This window comes from Heptranchias perlo, chromosome 4, assembly GCF_035084215.1.
Source record: "Heptranchias perlo isolate sHepPer1 chromosome 4, sHepPer1.hap1, whole genome shotgun sequence".
Lineage (NCBI taxonomy): Eukaryota > Metazoa > Chordata > Chondrichthyes > Hexanchiformes > Hexanchidae > Heptranchias > Heptranchias perlo.
In genome coordinates this window covers 8,014,119-8,033,554 of record NC_090328.1, presented here as the reverse complement: position 1 = coordinate 8,033,554, position 19,436 = coordinate 8,014,119, and the positions used below count along the sequence as shown (strand labels likewise).

Here is a 19,436-nt window from a genome sequence, read left to right as displayed (position 1 = left end):
GGATTGAACCTAGGTGCTCTCGACAGATACCACACCAAATACACCAATGGGCTGCACCATTCAATTGCTTTAAAAAAGTTTGTGTGTAGACAAACAAAAGGGAAACCTTGCTGTAAACTGAAAAGAACAGTAATATTCACGATTCAGCGATACCTGGACCATTCCCTCATTTCATAAAGTAATCAACTCCTGATCTATGCCAATCTACAAGCCACATGTAATAATTTTCCTTTAAACACACCCCTCACACCTTTTAGGCAGCATCGCAGATGGCTGGTATTTAACAGTCATGCGCAGGATGTCTCTTGCACACTTGTGGTAAAATGTAGGTAGTTACTACAGTATCTGCATATTACATCAACAAAGCAATTAATTCATCATTACAATATAATCTTATTAAAAGGGTTCCTCTGGTTTCATTACTCTTCTAACTCAACCCCAAAGTGGCAAACCATGCTGGGATTAAACACTTAATGGGTTGCACCTACTGCACTGAAAGGATTAGCACCTTTTTTTTTGTTTCATGTCAAAAATGTCCTGTTACTTTCAATACCAATCAAGCTATACTAGACGTTTCTTTGCATTCCGTTACATGGATGTTTTTATTAAGACATAACACTAAACGATACAACCTTGTACATTCTAGAAATGAATTAGAATCGATCTGTGAAACGAGGGCGTCGCACCTTCCCCCCCCCCCCAAGGTAGACCAGGCTTTCTTTTTTTTTTAGGAGTCGCTTTTCTTCTTGTTCTTCTTCAGGAAGGAGGGAGTGCGGAACTTTTTCTTCTTCTTCGAAGGTGACTTGCTGGGAGACTCGTCGCTGGCCGCGTCCGCCACTTCCTCAGCTGGTGGGGTTGGCACCGGCTCAGGAGGTGGGGAGGGCACTTCTTGGAGCTCGGCTGTGGTCAGCTCGTTAAGCTTTCTACTCAGATCTTTGCTTGGGCTGTCCGATTCCTCTTTTCCAGACGTCTGGAAGGTCAGTGGTTCCGAGTGCTCATCGGGGGTGAGTTCTGGCAGGGACTGTTGGAAAGTTGCAGCACTGTCATCCTTGTATGTCTGTTCCGCTTGCGATTCTGAAGAATTTATAAGAGAGGACAACGTAAGCAAGTGAGTGCAGGTTTTGGCTTGGGGATACAATCTCGGACTGCCCCTACACCCCCCTGCAAAGCACAGTATTTTTTTGCAGTCTGGGTTAAGTGTACCAATAAAATATCAGATGGTCAATCACCAAAAAATATATCGTTATTTTACTTCTTTTGAAAGTCTATATATACAATTTATCAGTCTGTTTCTTTTGAGAGCTATGTGGTCCATGCAAGGCCCTAGAAGAACTGCACTAGATTGTTCTAGAGTAGAGAAGCCAGTCCAGGAGCTGGATCTATTCCAGCAGATGCATTTAAGGGGAAGCTGGATAAGTACATGAGGGAGAAAGGAATTGAATATTTTGCTGATAGGATTAGATCAAGAGGGGCGTGAGGAGGCTCGTGTGGACCAGTTGGGCCATATGGCCTGTTTCTGTGCTGTACATTGTATGTGATTCTAATACATGGAAGGACTGGTAGCCAACTCCTAGTTCACATCTCAAGTGTGTTTAATAAGTAGACTTAAGTGTATGTGAAAGTAATTGATGCTGAGTTAAGTTTAGATGTTTAATACAACTTGTCAATCTGAGTTTCACATTTTGATACTCAAAAAGCTGAGGTAAGGGATGGGTAAATAATCTTGCTTTGAGAACAAAAATATTGGGAACAAGGCCTTTAATGCTCGGACCTGGAGTCGTAAAAAACTGTTCTGCTTTAGTAAGACAGAGAGTGACCTAAGGAATCTATCCCTTAGAACCAAGGATGCTTTTTCACTTCTAAAACACGCGATCTCCTACCTTTCAAAGGTGTCAGAGTCTGCTGTTTCCTGGTAATTAGGGAAGAAGCCTTTGTGTTAGTCTTACAGCAGGGAATCCAGGCAAGTCTAGCTTCTTCGTAGTATAATGGTTTCCTGTTCAGGATTACTTAGACCCAGGCAATAAGAAACCCATTCCCTCTCTAGCCCTGATTTCAGAACTGTCCATCTCTGCAGAGAAGGGAGAGGATCATTCTTCCCCCTCTGATGGATTTTAGGCTTTGTTTTTATTAAATTCCAATTTATTTTGCAATGTCTTGGGCAAAGATGAGTTTTCCTCTTGTAAAAGAGCTTTTACTGTTGTGTCTGAAGATCCACTGGAATACAGTACGCACAATCAGGCATCCCCTGGGCACAGCACCCCCCGCCCCCCCAACACATTCAGGAGCGGCAACAGCATCTTTAATCTTCAGTCTGTACAATATCAGCCACCAGTGAAAGTGTTGTACCTCACAGCAGCTTAAGCTTAGCTAAAAAATCTGAGACACCAACTGGTAGATGCATTTTACCCAATGCATCAGATACGCAGCCAAGCTCATTTGTAAGTACAATGCCCCAAGCAGTCAAACTCTGGGAACACTTTCTCGGGGGTTTATGGGGTTCTTTACTTGGACAAGGAGACTTTGTTTGCCCTTTATCTTGGGACTCTAAAATTTGGCTTAGTGGTCTGGCCTTAGAAAAAAAAATTACTCGGGCCTTTCTATCTCAAATTGGTTGATCAAGGTGAAATCTAGGGAAGACTATGGACGTATTTACTCAGAGGTCCAGGTTTGAGCCATGTGGTAAACCCTCAGGGAATCTAGGCAGAGCTACACCAAAACTCGGACAGTACAACCTGCAGTTCTTCCTCCCCTCGGAATCAGAAGATCCAAAAAGATTAACCAATAAGGATAAACTGTTTCCAGTGGCAGAAGGGTCAGTAACCAGAGGACACAGATTTAAGGTGATCGGCAAAAGAGCCAGAGGGGAGACGAGGAAGCATTTTTTTTAATGCAGTGAGTTGTTATGATCTGGAATGCACTGCCTGAAAGGGCAGTGGAAGCAGATTCAATAATAACTTTCAAAAGGGAATTGGATAAATACTTGAAGGGAAAAAAATTATAGGGCTATGGGGAAAGAACAGGGGAGTGGGACTAATTGGATAGCTCTTCCAAAAAGCCGGCACAGGCACGATGGGCTGAATCTCCTCCTTCTGTGCTGTATGATTCTATGATACTAAGTCAGTGAGATCCTCAACGATCTTACTAACCCGAAATAAAGTGAAGCAGCAACAGAGATAATTGCCACTTAAGGTTGTGTTGAGTCACTGAACTCAATACCAATATAGTGTGCCAAAGCAATGGTTGGGTCAAAACAGCAACTTAGTATGAAAATTCTTAATAACTGACGACACCGAGGCAAATCACCCCATGATGGATTTCATTCGGGGCAAGGCACAAGGATCATACCCTTCCCAGCACTTCCCTGAACTACTTCTAGCCCTGTGCGGTCTGAGGCATCAACTGAAACACTTCTAATTCAAAGTCACACTGTTAAGTTGTAATAGTGTTCCTAACCCTTTTAGGTTAACCAAAGCAGACGACCTGTGTGGAACCAAGACTGCCAGTTGTGGTGATTGCAGCTTTGGGATCAGGGGGTTCAGCCTCACCAGAAACTTTCCTGATTGAAGTACTAATTGGAACAACTTGGAAACTCCCAAGGTGACACTCGTTCCTTTGCCTCTGAGGATCTTGAGTCAAATGGTCTGGCATTGTGCAATTCCAGAGACCTTCTTGGCTGCTGCCAACAGCAATGAAGGGCACAAAGTGGAAGAGTTGTGTAGTGGAGGATTTTGATCTTTTGTTCCAATCATGAGATGACACAACCCATTCTGACCAGTGCAATTGAAACAATTCAATCTTGCCAACAAGAGTTTAATGTTTTGTTGTGTAGACAAACATCTCTCTGACTTAAGATATGAGCACTTTATTTTTAAATTTGGTCTGTAGACTCTATTTCAAAAATCAATGAATGCAATGAACTACTGAGGGAGTGCTGCACTGTCTGAGGTGCCACCTTTCAAAAGAGACATTAAACCGAGGCCCCGTCTGCCCTCTCAGATGGATGTAAAAAATCCCATGGCACTATTCGAAGAAAAACAGGGGAATTCTCCCCCGTGTTCTGACCAATATTTATCCCTCAACCAACATCACTAAAAAAAAGTTCTGGTCATTATCTCATTGCTGTTGGGGGACCTTGTTGTGCGTAAATTGGCTGCCACGTTTCCTACATTACAACAGTGACTCCGCTTCAAAAAAAAGAGTACTTCATTGGCTGTAAAGTGCTTTGGGACGTCTTGAGGTTGTGAAAGGTGCTAAATGAATGCAAGTCTTTCTTTAACTCATCCTCTCCTGCAGAGTACATCACATTGGGCCTGGGTTTAAATCCAGCCTAGATGAATGGGGGATAGGGGCCTGCTTTTTGTTTTAAAGTAGTTGCAATTTTCTTCACCTGAAATTTTTTTTTTTTAAAAAAAGGTAAATTTCACTTGTAAAAAGTGTATTAGTCACCAGAAGGTAGAGGGCTAGAAATTAATCTCCCAACCACTGAAAGCAATATTCAAGGATCTTTACAGTAATTTCAACCCCTTTATCTGATACTGTGCCACATTTCTTAAAAGCTGCAGGCTTTAATTCCATTCAGGAGATGGATACGGGCGAGTAAGATAAATCGGTCCATGATAGCTCACTCACCCACAACAAACCAACAGGGTCCCAACACACAAAACAGCCATTTCTTACATACATTGGACGCTTTTGTCATCCTGTGTTGGTTACTCTGTGTGTGAAGAACTCCCTGACATCAGTTCTGAATTTGCCTTTCACCGTGGATTGTCTACTGGCCCAGAATACGTGCTTCTATCTCTTTCTCTTGTCTCCCCATCACAACGCCACTGTTACAAAGTATTCGAACCTCAGAGCTTTTCCAAAAGGCATTCTTCACAAGTCTGGTTATAAAGTAAATCTCTACATTTTCTCACAGTAGGAGGGTCATATCAAGCTTTGCTTTAGCCTGAGGTAAGGACAAAGGGAAAAAAATATAGGGAGGAGCAGCAGCTTTGGTATAGAGCAGTGGCAAGCTCACAGAGTACCGTACTTAAGAGAAATTCTTGGTTTAATTACCTCTTTTCACACAAAGGGCTAAAGTTCAAGTACTGCACCTTTAATTCATACACGTCTAGAAATTACTGCTGGAGATATTAACGAATAAATGTCTATGACCTTCCTCTGCCCACTATTTTAATGGAGTTAATAAATCGTTCATTATAAATGACTTAACTCCTGTTAAAATGATGGGCAAAGGAATATCATATGAATACATTAGGCATTCAATGGTGGATATTGGCAAATAATTTCTAGGCTGTATGTATTAAGATCTTGTAGCAGTAAACTTCAAGAGGCCATCGCTCGAACGGTACACAGGTTAGACAGCATTGCGGCCATTTTCTAAAACTTGATTTAGTCAGTTATTTATGGTACTTACACACTTTAAAGAGTTAGGCAATATGAGTAGTATTTTGTTCATATTCCTGAAATTTTGCATACTATATGTTTGAAGTAGACACTTCAAATTTTTTTTTGCTTCAGTGAGCTTGAATCGCAGAAACATAGTAAAATACTCAACCTCTTAGTGTATCGACCATACAACGGACTTACTGAACACTAAGCAGGATTTATCATTTCCATCCTTCACCGCACGCGCGATTCAATAATGTATCGAGGAGTTAAAATTAAACAATGTTAACAAATTCCTTTGAAAAGGTATATATGCTCAAATACAAGACGTCTAGATAAAAAGAAAACTAGAAACATATCCGATAGCCGGGAGATGTACACTCTCTTACCAAAAATAAAAGGAGAATATGTGCTGGTCCTTGTGAGAAAACAGCAGCACTTCGAGGGGCTAAAGTAAAACAGATTTCTAAAATTTCAGGAAGGTGTCTGCAGCTTAATGGAGGCTATTAACCAGGAGGAAATGGAAGTGGAAACAGGAATGCGAAAGCTGGAAGCCATGCACGCAGGACTCGCAGGGTTAACTGAAGCAGCTCTGTACATGGATGCACAATACTTACTATGGTAACAGGTACTCTTTAGCACATCCAGCTCCTGTTTTGTAATGCAGCCACAGGAAGGCGGGTGGGGGAAAAAAAGCACAAGAAGAAAAATCTATGCATTCATAACAGCCGTTTGTGTTAAACAAAAAAAAGAACAGAATATACAATTCTTACAGAACAGAGAAATCAGATGGGATCAGTGAATGGAAAAACTACCACAGGACAGTGATTCTAACATGACAGAAGGTACACAGATACATAGATCAGATTACACCATTTCACTTAAGCGTCACTAGAATCAACTGCTGTCAACACTGAGTATAATTCTAACCTTGGCCCAGAATAATGTCAAGGACTTTCATTCTAGTCCAAAAAACCAAGTTGGATCTTTAGCTAAATTAAGAAATCTATACATTTTGGGCAATACAGAACATACACTCTCTAGTAGATCAAATTGGGGCTGGGATAGGATATTTTATTTTAACCTTTTCCCTAGATTTTCCTGCAAATGACTGTTGCTCAATACCTTTTGTAAGTGATGCATGAAATGAGAGAAGGCCCTTCAGGCCAGTTCCTTCCACAGCCCATGTACAATTCACTCTATAATGGACTCTAACCCACCTAATCTCCTGAGGGAAAGTTCGACACAAATACTTCCCTATCGATGAGAAGGAAATTGAGGATTATAGAGATATTAATAGCTTTGCTTGATTTTTTTTCCCCCAGGGACATAGGGGAAAGAACTTGCATGTTTCTTAAAGTAATAATCAACAGGTTTTGGACAAAGTCCATGGTTGAATAATCATCCAGACTCAGGTGGAGTTGGCCTGATGGACTAAAATGGCCATTTCTCACACCTAGCAGTTCTTATGTCTCTCAGTTTGGCTCAACTGGTGGCATTCTTGTTTCTGGGTCATAATATTGTGGGTTGAACCCCGCACCAGGGCTTGAATAAATAATCTAGGCCGACACTCCAGAGCAGTACTGAAGGAGTGCTGTATATTAGAGGTGTACACTATATGGAGGAGATATTAAAGTAAGATTCTGTCTGCCGGTTTCAGTGGGTCAGGTGAACACAAGACACCCCTATGGAATTATTCAACAAAGAGCAGGGAGTTCCTCCGATGTACTAATATTCCTCCCTCAACCAGTGCCGCCTCCCAAAAAAATTACTTTTCATTCTAATTGCTGTTTGTGGGAAGTTGTTTGTAGAGAATGGCTGCTATGTTGGTCTACATAACATAGACCAACTATGTTGGTCTACATAACATTTTTCCACATCGTTCACCTGAGGAAGGAGGTAGCCTCCGAAAGCTTGTGAATTTAAAATAAAATTGCTGGACTATAACTTGGTGTTGTAAAATTGTTTACAATTGTCAACCCCAGTCCATCACCGGCATCTCCACATCATGGCTACATAACATAGGAATTACTAGATGAAAAAAGACCAAGGTCCATCTAGTTCGCTTTCTACCATCCTGGTAGTCGCATGATTCAACAACAATTCATAGCAATCAGTCTCTATCAATTAGTCCACAACAGATCCAGATGTGAGGCGAGGAAAACCCCCAGTGGTGGAGAGCTTTGGGAACCATAGGTCCAAAGTCGTCTTGTTCCTCCCAAGCATGTTACACTCATGTCAAAATAAGAATCACTACATTCCAAAAAAAACCCTGTGTAATTCAGTTTGTAAAACACTTGGATCCCATAGTAAGGCATTATATAAATACATCTATTTCTTTTGTATTTGACTCCAATTGAGCAAAGCATCGATCCTCATACTTCCATTGTTCTATCTTGTCCTGCCCTCTCTGCTCAGCCACCCCAGCAGCATGGGATCTATTGTATCCTGGGGGGGGCACTGATCATCTCTATAATCATCAATCCCATTCCAAGCCACATATCCAGCTGTGTTTTACTTACAAAAAAAGAGTCAATCTCAGTCTCAACTGCTTTTGCTGGGCTAGAGGTTCTGACAGAGAGGTGTAATCCAATAGCAGCAATGAACAAGAGGTGTGCATTATTATACTCTTTATGCTTGAGACCGCTTATATTTTGGGACTGTGCTTTGATTATTTCAGTCAGCAATACTCAGTAAATGGCAACCCCTTCATGGTTAAATGTTAAGTCAAAGCACATCACTAATCCTGAAGTTAACTCTGCCAGTATGCAGGTGAAACTTCTACAGGAATTTAAGTAACTGCCTATTTAATAAGCAGTTTCACCGCTGCATTCATCAGTTTCCTGCTACTCCCCAAATAAATATAGCAATTATCTGCACACTTCCTCGTACATTATTGCTCAATTAAAAAAAGACAAAGCAGACAGTTTCTTGAATAGTTACACACGCAAATAACTTCATCAACAATCCAAACGATCACAAACCATCATGCTTTACAGCTATCCAACTGTAACTGCTCAGAGCATCTTACCATCATCTAATTTCGTGGGAGTGCTGGGGGGAGTACGGGTAGGAGTGTGGTCTGCAGGACTCTGTTGGTCGTTCACTTTTACCTCCTCTGACTGGGGCTCTGAAAGCTCTGAGATTAAGAGGGGTAGAAACAAGACAAAAAAAAAATGGTTTAAATTCAGCACAGTCTGTCAACCCCTTGAAGGCTGCAATGGCTTTTCTGCACCGTGGCTACAGACAAAACAATGATGAGTTTCTTGTTTTTGACAGTCCTCAAAGGCGTACGATCCACGCTGTGGCCTTTAATTCTCATTTAGATCTGGGACAGCAGTAGAATCTCGGTTATCCCCACCATGATGGACAGCAGCCCAGTGGATAATCGAGATTCCCCAACAGCACTCCCCTCTGTTGCTCTGGCATTCCCGGCAAGGTTAGCTGGCACAGGAATAATTTGTCTGATGGCTTAAAGCTCCAAGTGCCTACAGCAATTCACTGGACCCGGGAGATGCTCAAAAAATACTTTGCATCCCCCTCCCCGCAAACACAGAGGTGAATGTTAACAGTAGCGTGTGTGCTCATCTGCAGTGATCCCTTTAGCAGTCTCTGCAATGCTAATCTCAGTACAGCTGCCAACATTAAAATAAGGCACTGCACCAGATGACATTACATTCGACATGCTCATCAGCGCAATTTAACAGGCAGGAAAATCTGTATTGATTTTCAAGTTTTCAGCTCTGCGCAGCAGAATATTCAATCAGCAAAATGATCTGTTGGAACAACCCTACTTTATCAAGTCACAGTAGACGTTACAGGAGCATTCTCGAACCTTCTGTGAGTTTTTTCAGGCATTTACGGCATGTAAACTAGCCAGCACAAGAATACCCAAAACAATGCCACAAAAAACATTTTGACTAATTCTTTGCCAAATGGATAATTTCCTTTGGCCTTGCTGTAAAATGTCTTACCTGAAAAACACACAAAAATCACACCACCATTTTGAAGATTAATCTCACCACCACATTTTTTTTCCCTAAAATCTACTGCATGCAAAGAAGAGCAGAAGATGAGAATCATTGCAAGGGTCCAAGGAAACCAAAAGTGCTCAGGGATTGTTATAATCTCAAACTGAGAGACAAGAATTCAGTTGTATAGCCGCACAGAGGAAAAGGAAACCCATATCCATAGAATAAATTCAAATCACCACTGAGCAACCAGAAATTACGGCAACTGATCAAAAAAAATGAGAGAGACAGATGTCAGTGATGGTGAAGATACAGCATGTCAAGTGACAAAGATAAATCAAAGAGAGGAACTCAATGTTTTTGATTAGATAGATTTGTGCTTCTTCATTCAAAAAGACTGGGTCTTACCCTGCTGGCCAATACCTGAAGGGTCAGATGAAGGATTACGGTCACCAGAAGTTATAAGTGCCTTGACAACGGCACTGTGTAGCTGGCTGTGCAGCGATTCCTGTCTGTCCATATTTTCTGGGCTGAATTGCCCGGAGACCTGGCCTACACTGTAGGGAGATTCCTGACTGGAGATCTGCTGGTGACTGTAAGGAGACTCAGCCTCTGTAGAGCATCCTTGGCTGGTGTGAGACTTTGTTTCAGTTGCGTTATCTTGGTTTTGTATAGGTTCATACATGGAGGGCTGACTTTGCCCTTGAACAATTTCAGTAACAGTCACTTGCTCCAGGACAGGGTGCCTTTGTGGTATAACCGCCACGCCATCTGGCGAGCCATCAGGGCATTCTTGGTGCGCTCGAATGAACTCAATTTTCGCCGAGACCTCACCAATGTGAGCTGTAGCATTCTCAGCTAGAGAAGACAACAGGTTCATGCAAATAAAGCTTTGCCAAATAGGAAGTACACCACTAACTTTACAGATCATATACATGGTTATTAAAAGTACAATGGATCCATCTCAATCTATTTTTACTGGAGTAGAAGTCTGTGGTTAACACTTGCCTGGATGAGTGCAGCTCCAACAACACTCTAAGCTCGACACCATCCAGGACAAAGCAGCCCACTTGATTGGTACCCCATCCACCACCTTAAACATTCACTCCCTTCACCAGCGGCGCTCCACGGATGCAGTGTGTACCATCCACAGGATGCACTGCAGCAACTTGCCAAGGCTTCTTCGACAGCACCTCCCAAACCCGCAACCTCTACCACCTAGAAGGACAAGTGCAGCAGGCCCATGGGAACACCACCACCTACACGTTCCCCTCCAAGTCACACACCATCCCGACTTGGAAATATATCGCCGTTCCTTCACTGTCGCTGGGTCAAAATCCTGGAACTCCCTACCTAACAGCACTGTGGGAGAACCTTCACCACACGGACTGCAGTGATTCAAGAAGGCGGCTCACTGCCACCTTCTCAAGAGCAATTAGGGATGGGCAATAAATGCTGGCCTTGCCAGCGAGACCCACATCCCATGAACGAATAAAAAAAATCCAATCCCCATATCCCTTGATTCCCTTAGAGTCCAAAAATCTATTGATCTCAGTCTTGAATATACTCAATGACTGAGCATCCACCACCCTCTGGGGTAGAGAATTCTAAAGATTCACCACCTTCAGAGTGAAGAAATGCCTCCTCATCTCAGTCCTAAATCGCCTGTCCCTTATCCTGAGACTACGTCCCCTAGTTATAGACTCTCCAGCCAGGGAAAGCAACCTCTCAGCATCTACCCTGTCAAGCCCTCTCAGAATCTTGACTGTTTCAATCCGATCACCTCTCATTCTTCTACAATCCAGAGAATATAGGCCCAATCTACTCAATCTTTCCTCATAGGACAACCCTCTCATCCCAAGAATCAAGCTGGTGAACCCTCGTTGCACCGCCTCTAAGGCAAGTCTATCCTTCCTTAGATGAGACGACCAAAACTGCACAGTACTCCAGGTGAGGTCTCACCAAAGCCCTGTACAGTTGTAGTAAGACTTCCTTACTCTTGTACGCCAACCCCTTTGCAATAAAGGCCAACATGCCATCTGCCTCGCTCTTAATTTTTACTATGACAACTAAAAGGTTAGTTCTGTAACTAATCATTGCTACGTCACTTAATGTTCTTTTGGTTGGTTCAAGTAACTTCATACCTCATCATCTCCTCCTCCTCCTCCTCCTCCTCCTCCCCGCACCACCACCACTCAATCAAAATCAACAAATAGGGGTGGGATAGCTAAATATTATAGGCTGTGTTTTATTATGGAATGAGATTAACACCATGGTTCTATTTCAAGTTTTCAAATTTGGTGTGGAACCTTGTGAGTTTGTTGTGGAATGTGTTTTTTGGACCTTACTGGTCTCTGCTAACTACGTGGATAGTAATACCTTGTGATAAACACAGGTCAATCTGAAAGCAAGTAAGAACACTACATTCATACGGACACAAAACTTATTAGTTTGGGTGAATGGCTATTTGGATTAATTGAAACTACTATTTATTAAATAATTCAACCATGAACTGGGAGTCCCCCCCCCAAAACAAATACACTACATATTTATCTATTTTAATCTATCATGCCTGAAGTGATTTATAACCATATCTATTTCATATATATATATATACGTTGAAAATAAAAGGCGAGTAGCAACATTCCATGCAGTACCTGTTATGCAAGTAGGTTGCGATGTGATCTCATGGTTAAAGTGGGTTTAAGCTTACATGTAAAAACCTCAACCCTACTTTCCCGTCTACCTTGTTAATCAGGAATCTATCTAACTCAGCCTTAAAACTATTCAATGACGCTGCCTCCACTGTTCTCTGGGGAAGGGAGTTCCACAGACTCACGACCCTCAGAAAAAATTTCTCCTCATCTCCATCTTAAATGGGAGACCCCTTATTTTTAAACTGAGTCCCTTTGTTCTAGTCTCTCCCACAAGGGGAAACATCCTCTCAACCCTTTCTAGACCCCTCAGTATCTTATGTGTTTCAATAAGATCACCTCTCATTCTTCTAAACGCCAATGTATACAGGCCCAACTTGTCCAACCTTTCCTCATAAAATAACCCCCTCATCCCAGGAATCAGTCAAATGAACCTTCTCTGATCCGTCTCTAAAGCAATTATGTCCTTTCTTAAATAAGGAGACCAAAACTGCACACAGTATTCTAGATGTGGTCTCACCAATGCTCTGTACAACTGTAGCAAAACATCTCTACTTTTATGTTCCATTCCCCTTGCAATAAATTACAACATTCCATTTGCCTTCCTAATCACTTGCTGTACCCGCATACTAACTTTTTGTGATTCATGTACTAGGACACCCAGATCCCTCTGTACCTCAGAGTTCTGCAATCTCTCTCCATTTAAATAATATACTGCTTTTCTATTCCTCCAGCCACAGTTCACATTTTCCCACATTATACTCCAACAGCCTATTTTTTTTCCCCACTCACTTAACCTATCTATATCCCTTTGCAGACTCCTTATATCCTCTTCACAACTTACTTTCCTACTTACCTTTGTGTCATCAGCAAATTTAGCAACCATACATTCGGTCCCTTCATCCAAGTCATTGATATAGATTGTAAATAGTTGAGGCCCCAGCACTGATCCCTGTGGCACTCCACTCGTTACATCTTGCCAACCTGAAAATGACCCATTTATGCCTACTCCCTGTTTCCTGTTAGCTTATCAATCCTTTATCCATGCTAATATGTTACCCCCTACACCATGAACTCTTATTTTGTGCAGTAGCCTTTGATGTGGCACCTTGTCAAATGCCTTCTGGAAATCCAAGTACACCACATCCACAGAATCCCGTCCATGGGAGTTTGCAGCGTCTTTAATATTCCAGCCACCAGATGGTTCTGCACCAAAGTTACTACTGGGCGTTAAAAGTTTCCAAACTTGGGTAAGCATCTGTTTACGATCTGCCGCTTATCATAATTATGTTATCATGTTTTAGCAGGATATTGTTTGAATAGCTCTGCCACTCCTCCTCCTCCCATCCCCTCCAAGAGAGTGAGGTCGAGGAAAGCCCATCTCAAGGCCCCCAAACCGCCTGCAGTGAGCAAAAGAGCAGGGGCTGGGGAGCAATCGGCAAGACAACCCTCTATGGCCTAGTGGATCGGAAGCCCAGCCACTTGGTGAGCATGAAGATCGTCCCACCCACTTATTGGTAGCCTCCCCTTCCTCCAGACTGGGCAGAATAGTGGGGCGTGACTGAGCAGGAGGCCCACTAACTGACCTCACCATTCTTCAGCAAGCAAGTTCTTCTTGCCACAATGTCTTAGTATGAGGCTGATTTCTTTAAGTTCTAATGTAATTTGGATCTGGCTTATCCGATCACACCTTCAGCAATGGTTGCAGTGGAGTCGTATGCACAATTACAGTCCTCAGCTCTTGCAAGAGCTAAATGATGGGGAAAAAATGATAATTAAAAAAATGATATGACTATGGCTGCTCCTGGGCTGGACATTTCCTGTTCTGGACTTACAACCTCTCTGTTGTTCACGAGGGGAACGAACAAATTCCTTAACTTGGAAGCTAGAAAACTAACTTACAACTCAAAGTTCCAGAAGGAAGGCTTTTCATATATTTCTCTACCCATTAAGGTTTTGAAGTAGCATTTTTGTGACATCAAATGACAAACTACCATTGGTCCACTCTATGGTAACTCTGCTTGGCTGAATTTTGTTATTCCTTGGCAGTGATAGCATTAGTAACCAAAATTGTCCCAAACTGGTCCAAATTTCACAATTCAAAAAACATTTCATTATCTTCAACTTTTTTCTCTCTAGTTGGTCCAATTTAATAAAAAAGAAACTGGACAATTGGGTCTTAGCTGGACCTGATTTAGCAGTGCTGCCTTTTACAGCTCATTAAAGTGTAGGGGTGGCATAATCCTCCTGGCCGTCCTAAACATCCGACGTACTCCGTAACTCAAGGATTTTTCCAGCTGTCAGCAGGTCCATTGGCACCATCTGTCCTCAAAAGTTCACTCCCAAATGGACGTAGCCTCACACAGAGTTGTACGATTAGGTGATGCTGATGTCTTTTTAAAAACAGGAAGCAGCTATCATTGGGACCGAATGTCAAGAAGGGACCAGGCAAAAAAACAAACTATTCAAAACAGATTTTCTTTTTTTGTGAACGAACACACACGTGGACATTTGATGCAACAGTACTGAAAAGCACTCTCAGATATACGTTGCAACCTTTTTAAAAATGAAATGTAGATGTAGTGCGCACATGGTACAGTCTTCAACTGTTTGATTGTACCACATATGGAAAGACTGTTCATAATTTTAATTCCCATTAAGAAAACTATACATTACTCAGTTTGAATAGGCTATTTTGTTACAGTGGAATAATTATATTTAACTGGATTTATAAATGAATCTAAAACAAATTGAAATGAACAGGTTTTTAAAACTCTACTCTTTAAAACTTTCCCAATAAACAACTGAATAATTTAGGAACTTGCCTTCAGGCCCCTTCTGTTTGCGTTCAACCTCTTTGCGGTACTCCTCAAGTTCACGGTCTGTCAGCTTGTTAAAGGGATTTGGTGCAGTGCTCACAATTACCCGTGGCTGGTATTCCTTCTCAATGATTGCCTTTGATGCAGTCACCAACTCTCCCTGAATAAGAAAAACAAAACTATCATCAAATATCTCAACGACCTACAGAACCCAACATAAAACAACTGCTCAGATGTTACTTAAATGTGAAACACTGATTATTTGGGAGGCCGTGTGGGATCAATTTCATAGCCTAGAGAGAAAATGTTGGGTCAATAAGGCAGTTTGTGCACAAAAGGCCTTCATCCCAAAGTGGAATCAGATAGTGTAATGGTAAATAATGTGGCCTGGAGGTCTCTCGAAGCCTGCCTCCACTTTACCTGTGGCCTTCAGCAGAATTACTGCTTCAAGCATCTCAGACTGCATGCACGGTCTGCCCAGCTGTGGGATATTAACCAGCCTGGAATTCAGTGCTAAATCCTTTTTGTTTTTGCTCTATTGTAAAAGGCGGCAAGAAATTGGTTTTAGGAAGCACGGCTATCCCATATAGCAAATGAAAGAGCCCTACTAAAATTACACAGCATTACATATAATTTACAGCATAGAAACAGGCCATTCGGCCCAAATGGTCTATGCCAATGTTTATACTCCACACGAGCCTCCTCCCTCCCTACCTCATCTCATCCTATCAGCATAACCTTCTATTCCTTTCTCCCTCATGTGTTTATCTAGCTTCCCCTTAAATGCATCAATGCTATTCACCTCAACTACTCCATTTGGTGGTGAATTCCATATTTTCACCACTCTCTGGGTAAAGTAGTTTCTCCTGAATTTCTTATTGGATTTATTAGTGACTATCTTATATTTCTGGCCCCTAGTTTTGGACTCCCCCACAAATGAACCCCAGTGCTTGGTTTGCTTTGTAAAAAAAAAATGGCCTCGTTAACCTGTGTCAATACTTTTAGTGATCACCCAAAACAGATTTACAGCACGGTCATTCGCTGTTTTGTGGGATTTTGCTGTGTTGCAAAAATGGCTGCCGTGTAAACAATCCTCTGTGTTTTAAAAAAAAATTCTCTTAACCTCTCCCTTTGGTTTGCTGCATGTGGGATCTTGCTGTATGCAAGTAGTTCCTGTGAAACACTCTGGGATGGGCAGAGGGTGCAATAAGGCTCTAGATTCAGACAAGTCTGCTCCGTGCTTATATCTGAGGATGGAGAGGTTTGGGAGGTCGCCTGGGACAGAGTTCCACCACCCACTCCTGGTGGAATAGAACTGCTGGTCTTTTGAAGATTTTTTTCTCCCCCATATCTTCTGGGGAGAAGCCTGCATTTGGCAACTCTCTACAGAAGCATTATTGAAATCAGAAGTTTGTCAGTTGGAGAATTGCAGGTACAGATCCATGTCTTATCACTCTTTGGCGCTGTAGCATTCCTGAGAAGGGCCTTTGAGCAAAATATTGGTTGGGATTGCACCCCTTTACTGAAAATTAGTGAGACTTACTTCAAAATCATACTTATGTCTGTAAAATCCTTCCTGCACAATCCTCTTTCTAACCCTCCTGAAGGTGCTGACTTTGGCCGAGGAATGGATCCAAAGTCTCTAGCGCCTTCTAGTACCTTGCCCAAGCGGTCATTCTTCAAGTGCAAGCTTGGACAGTGAGCTTCTTCAGGCTATTCGACCTTGTAAGGCATCACAGCTGAACCCCATCCTGCCCTCACCAATGTCCACATACTTTCCATTAAAAGTCACTGGATTGTGAGCTGGAGTTGGTTTTTCCCTTTCCATAGCTATGGGGTGCCAAGTTAACTAGCACTCCAACAGCTGCCCCAGTAGAAAAAGTTCACAAAACTGTTAAGGCTACCTTTGAGGTGATCTTACACCATTTCCAATGATGTCAACTTGGTCTCAGATCTATTGTCTCAAACTGCAGCTGCACTACATATTTTGCATCAGTGTAACATTAAAATAGTGTTGAATCGACACAAAATCTGCAGTATAACTGACCCATAGAATAGATGGGTGTTCTTCACTTCCTCACTGGTACAAACATACAAAAAAGTTCAACGGTTGATGACGACTTTCAGAGAAACTCGCGATCAGACGCCAAATGAAATTCACTGCAATAAGTCACTGAACGTGGTTAAATGCTTTTGATTGTGTTGGACCTTTTTGTAATATTTTGAACTCTACCACTGCTAACTGACATATCAATCCTTAAATAACCTGGATATTATGAAAACAGCTATTATGTGCATGTAAGGAAGCTGCAAAAAGTTACCACCCTTACTAGTAATTGGACATATTGCCTGCTAGCAAGGCAACTTCTAGACATTATTCTCAATTAACACTGAAATGTTTTTTGGGATATGAAATTTTTACTTTTTAAAAAAAAGGATGCAACACACTAACATTTAAGCTTTCTTCTTAATACAATGTCCAATAATCATTAAGACCTACCACGTTAATTGAAGCAGATGTGCACACACAGGTGTAAGTTAGAAACATTAATTTTATTTCAGATTATAGAACAAGAACCTTTACTAAAGTACGTACAATAAGTATAGATGTAGCTCGAAAGGCAATCAAGATGAAGGCATGCAAACATAAATGTTAGATTGGTTCAGCACAAGGCAAAGTTCAACCCAATACACGCAGTCAAATTCATCGTTACCATTTGTTTTGAACACAGGGGACAGCGGGCCAATAGTAAAATAAATATATATAACAAAATTTAAATCACAATCTTCCCCACCCCCCCAAAATTTTGTGCCCTGCAAGTACCAAGATTTTTTTTTTTAAAATTCATTCTTAGGATGTGTATCGCTGGCAATTCTGGCATTTATTGCCCATCCCTAGTTGCCCTGGATACAATGGAGTGGCTTGCTAAGCCATTTCAGAGGGTAGGTAACCACACTGGTGTGGGACTGGAGTCACATATAGGCCAGACTGGGTAGGGACAACAGGTTTCCTTCCCTAATGGTATTGAGATAGAGGATCAGCAATGATCATACTGAATGGCGGAGCAGGCTCGAAGGGCTGAATGGCTTACTCCTGCTCCTATTTTCTATGTTTCTATGACATTATTGAACCAGTTGGATTTTTACAACAATCAGACAGCTTCATGGTTATTTTTAGACCGCTACCAGCTTTTTATTCCAGAGTTTAAAAAATTGAATAACATGGTGGGATTTGAACTCACATTCTCTGGATTACTGGCCCAGTGACATAACCACCATGCTATTGTACTTATGCAGGGGTACCATTCCATCAGTCCTCTGATACCTTGCCCAAGGGACTTCTCCATGGCTGTGCTAAGAGTGGGTGTCAGCATACTTTTTGGCCATGGAAAGCAATATAGTCAGGCCCTTCCCTGCCTTCATCCAACATTTACAGATGCACACTTTCCACTGGACAATCATCGGGAGCAGGGAACCTGGTTGACTTCCCTCCACCCCTCTCCGGAGTACAGGAGTACTGGGTTCAATCGTAGTCCCTCCCTATCACCAGCCCAGCTGTGATCAACTCACTTGCCACAGACTGTGGGAAAAATATTGCAATGGAGGTTTAGCACCAACAAAACTCAACATTAAACTGGAGGGCCACTAGAGAGAGAAATTCTGAAGAAGTTTCTCAGGTAAATATACTGCCAGTGTAGCCAATTACTGTATGATTATCCTTCAATTGAAATGTAAATTTGCTCCTAATGATAGGAATCCAAGGACTTGACAAAAGTAATGAATTCACGTTTTACATAATTTATTTATGCTGAAAGCTTATCTACGGTAATCCATTTTTGCCCACAGAAGTTACATCGAAACTACAGCACAGAAACAGGCCATTCGGCCAAACGCCGGTGTTTATACTCCACACGAGTCTCCTCCCTCCCTACTTCATCTCACCCTATTAGAAATAGAAGGGTATTCTTTCTCCCTTGGGTGTTTATCTAGCTTCCCCTTAAATGCATCTATGCTATTTGTTCCAACTACTCAGTGTGGTAGCGAGTTCCACATTCTCACATTATTTCAGCAATCCGTGCAGCATAATTTTAATGCATCAGACATATTATCCATTACTTTTAAGGGGAGTAAGAAAATAAGATACGCCAGAAAATCTCTCAGAAAGGGGCCTGGATAAGAAATGACAGAGAAAGCTGGACTGCTTATCTTACGTGTTCTTCATTCTTGAACTACAAGTCTTCCCCATATACCACTAGTGTAAGCCCAGTAACCAGCGGGGAGGATCACAGGATCACCACCTCGGTAAGAAGTTTCTGATGTCATGTAAGTGCGTCACTCACATGACCCTCTCTTCCCTTGCCAATTGAAAGCATTTGGAGTTCTTTTCAGAAGAGAAAGGCAAAGATAGTGCCATTGCTGTCCGAAGAGGCCCTTGTGAAAGAGATGCAGTTACATCCAGTTGGTTGCATTATATGGTATATGATAAATGCTTCCATTCAACAAAAAAAAAGACAAACGAACAAGCGACGAGTTAGATTATCAATCTTCACTGCAGTATCTATCAGGTGTAAAGCAGAGTACTCACAGAATGTGGGTCTAAC

The 19,436-nt window shown here is 41.9% G+C and overlaps 1 protein-coding gene across 4 annotated transcripts in view; it reads right to left on the bottom strand.

Moving 5' to 3' along the window:
* Nucleotides 1–573: 573 nt before the first annotated feature.
* add1 (adducin 1 (alpha)) overlaps nucleotides 574–19,436 on the bottom strand; it is a 143,374-nt gene continuing 124,511 nt past the window's right edge. For 2 of the 4 annotated variants that reach the window (XM_067982426.1, XM_067982429.1), the window contains exons 13-16: nucleotides 14,842–14,995; nucleotides 9,771–10,220; nucleotides 8,423–8,530; nucleotides 574–1,074 (exon numbers count right to left, since the gene is read on the bottom strand). In XM_067982426.1, coding sequence (XP_067838527.1) covers nucleotides 728–1,074; nucleotides 8,423–8,530; nucleotides 9,771–10,220; nucleotides 14,842–14,995 — 1,059 coding nt within the window. In that variant the 3' untranslated portion in view covers nucleotides 574–727. Of the gene's footprint in view, nucleotides 1,075–6,008; nucleotides 6,043–8,422; nucleotides 8,531–9,770; nucleotides 10,221–14,841; nucleotides 14,996–19,436 lie in introns of all 4 variants that reach the window. The other 2 variants (XM_067982427.1, XM_067982430.1) reach the window with 2 other exon arrangements.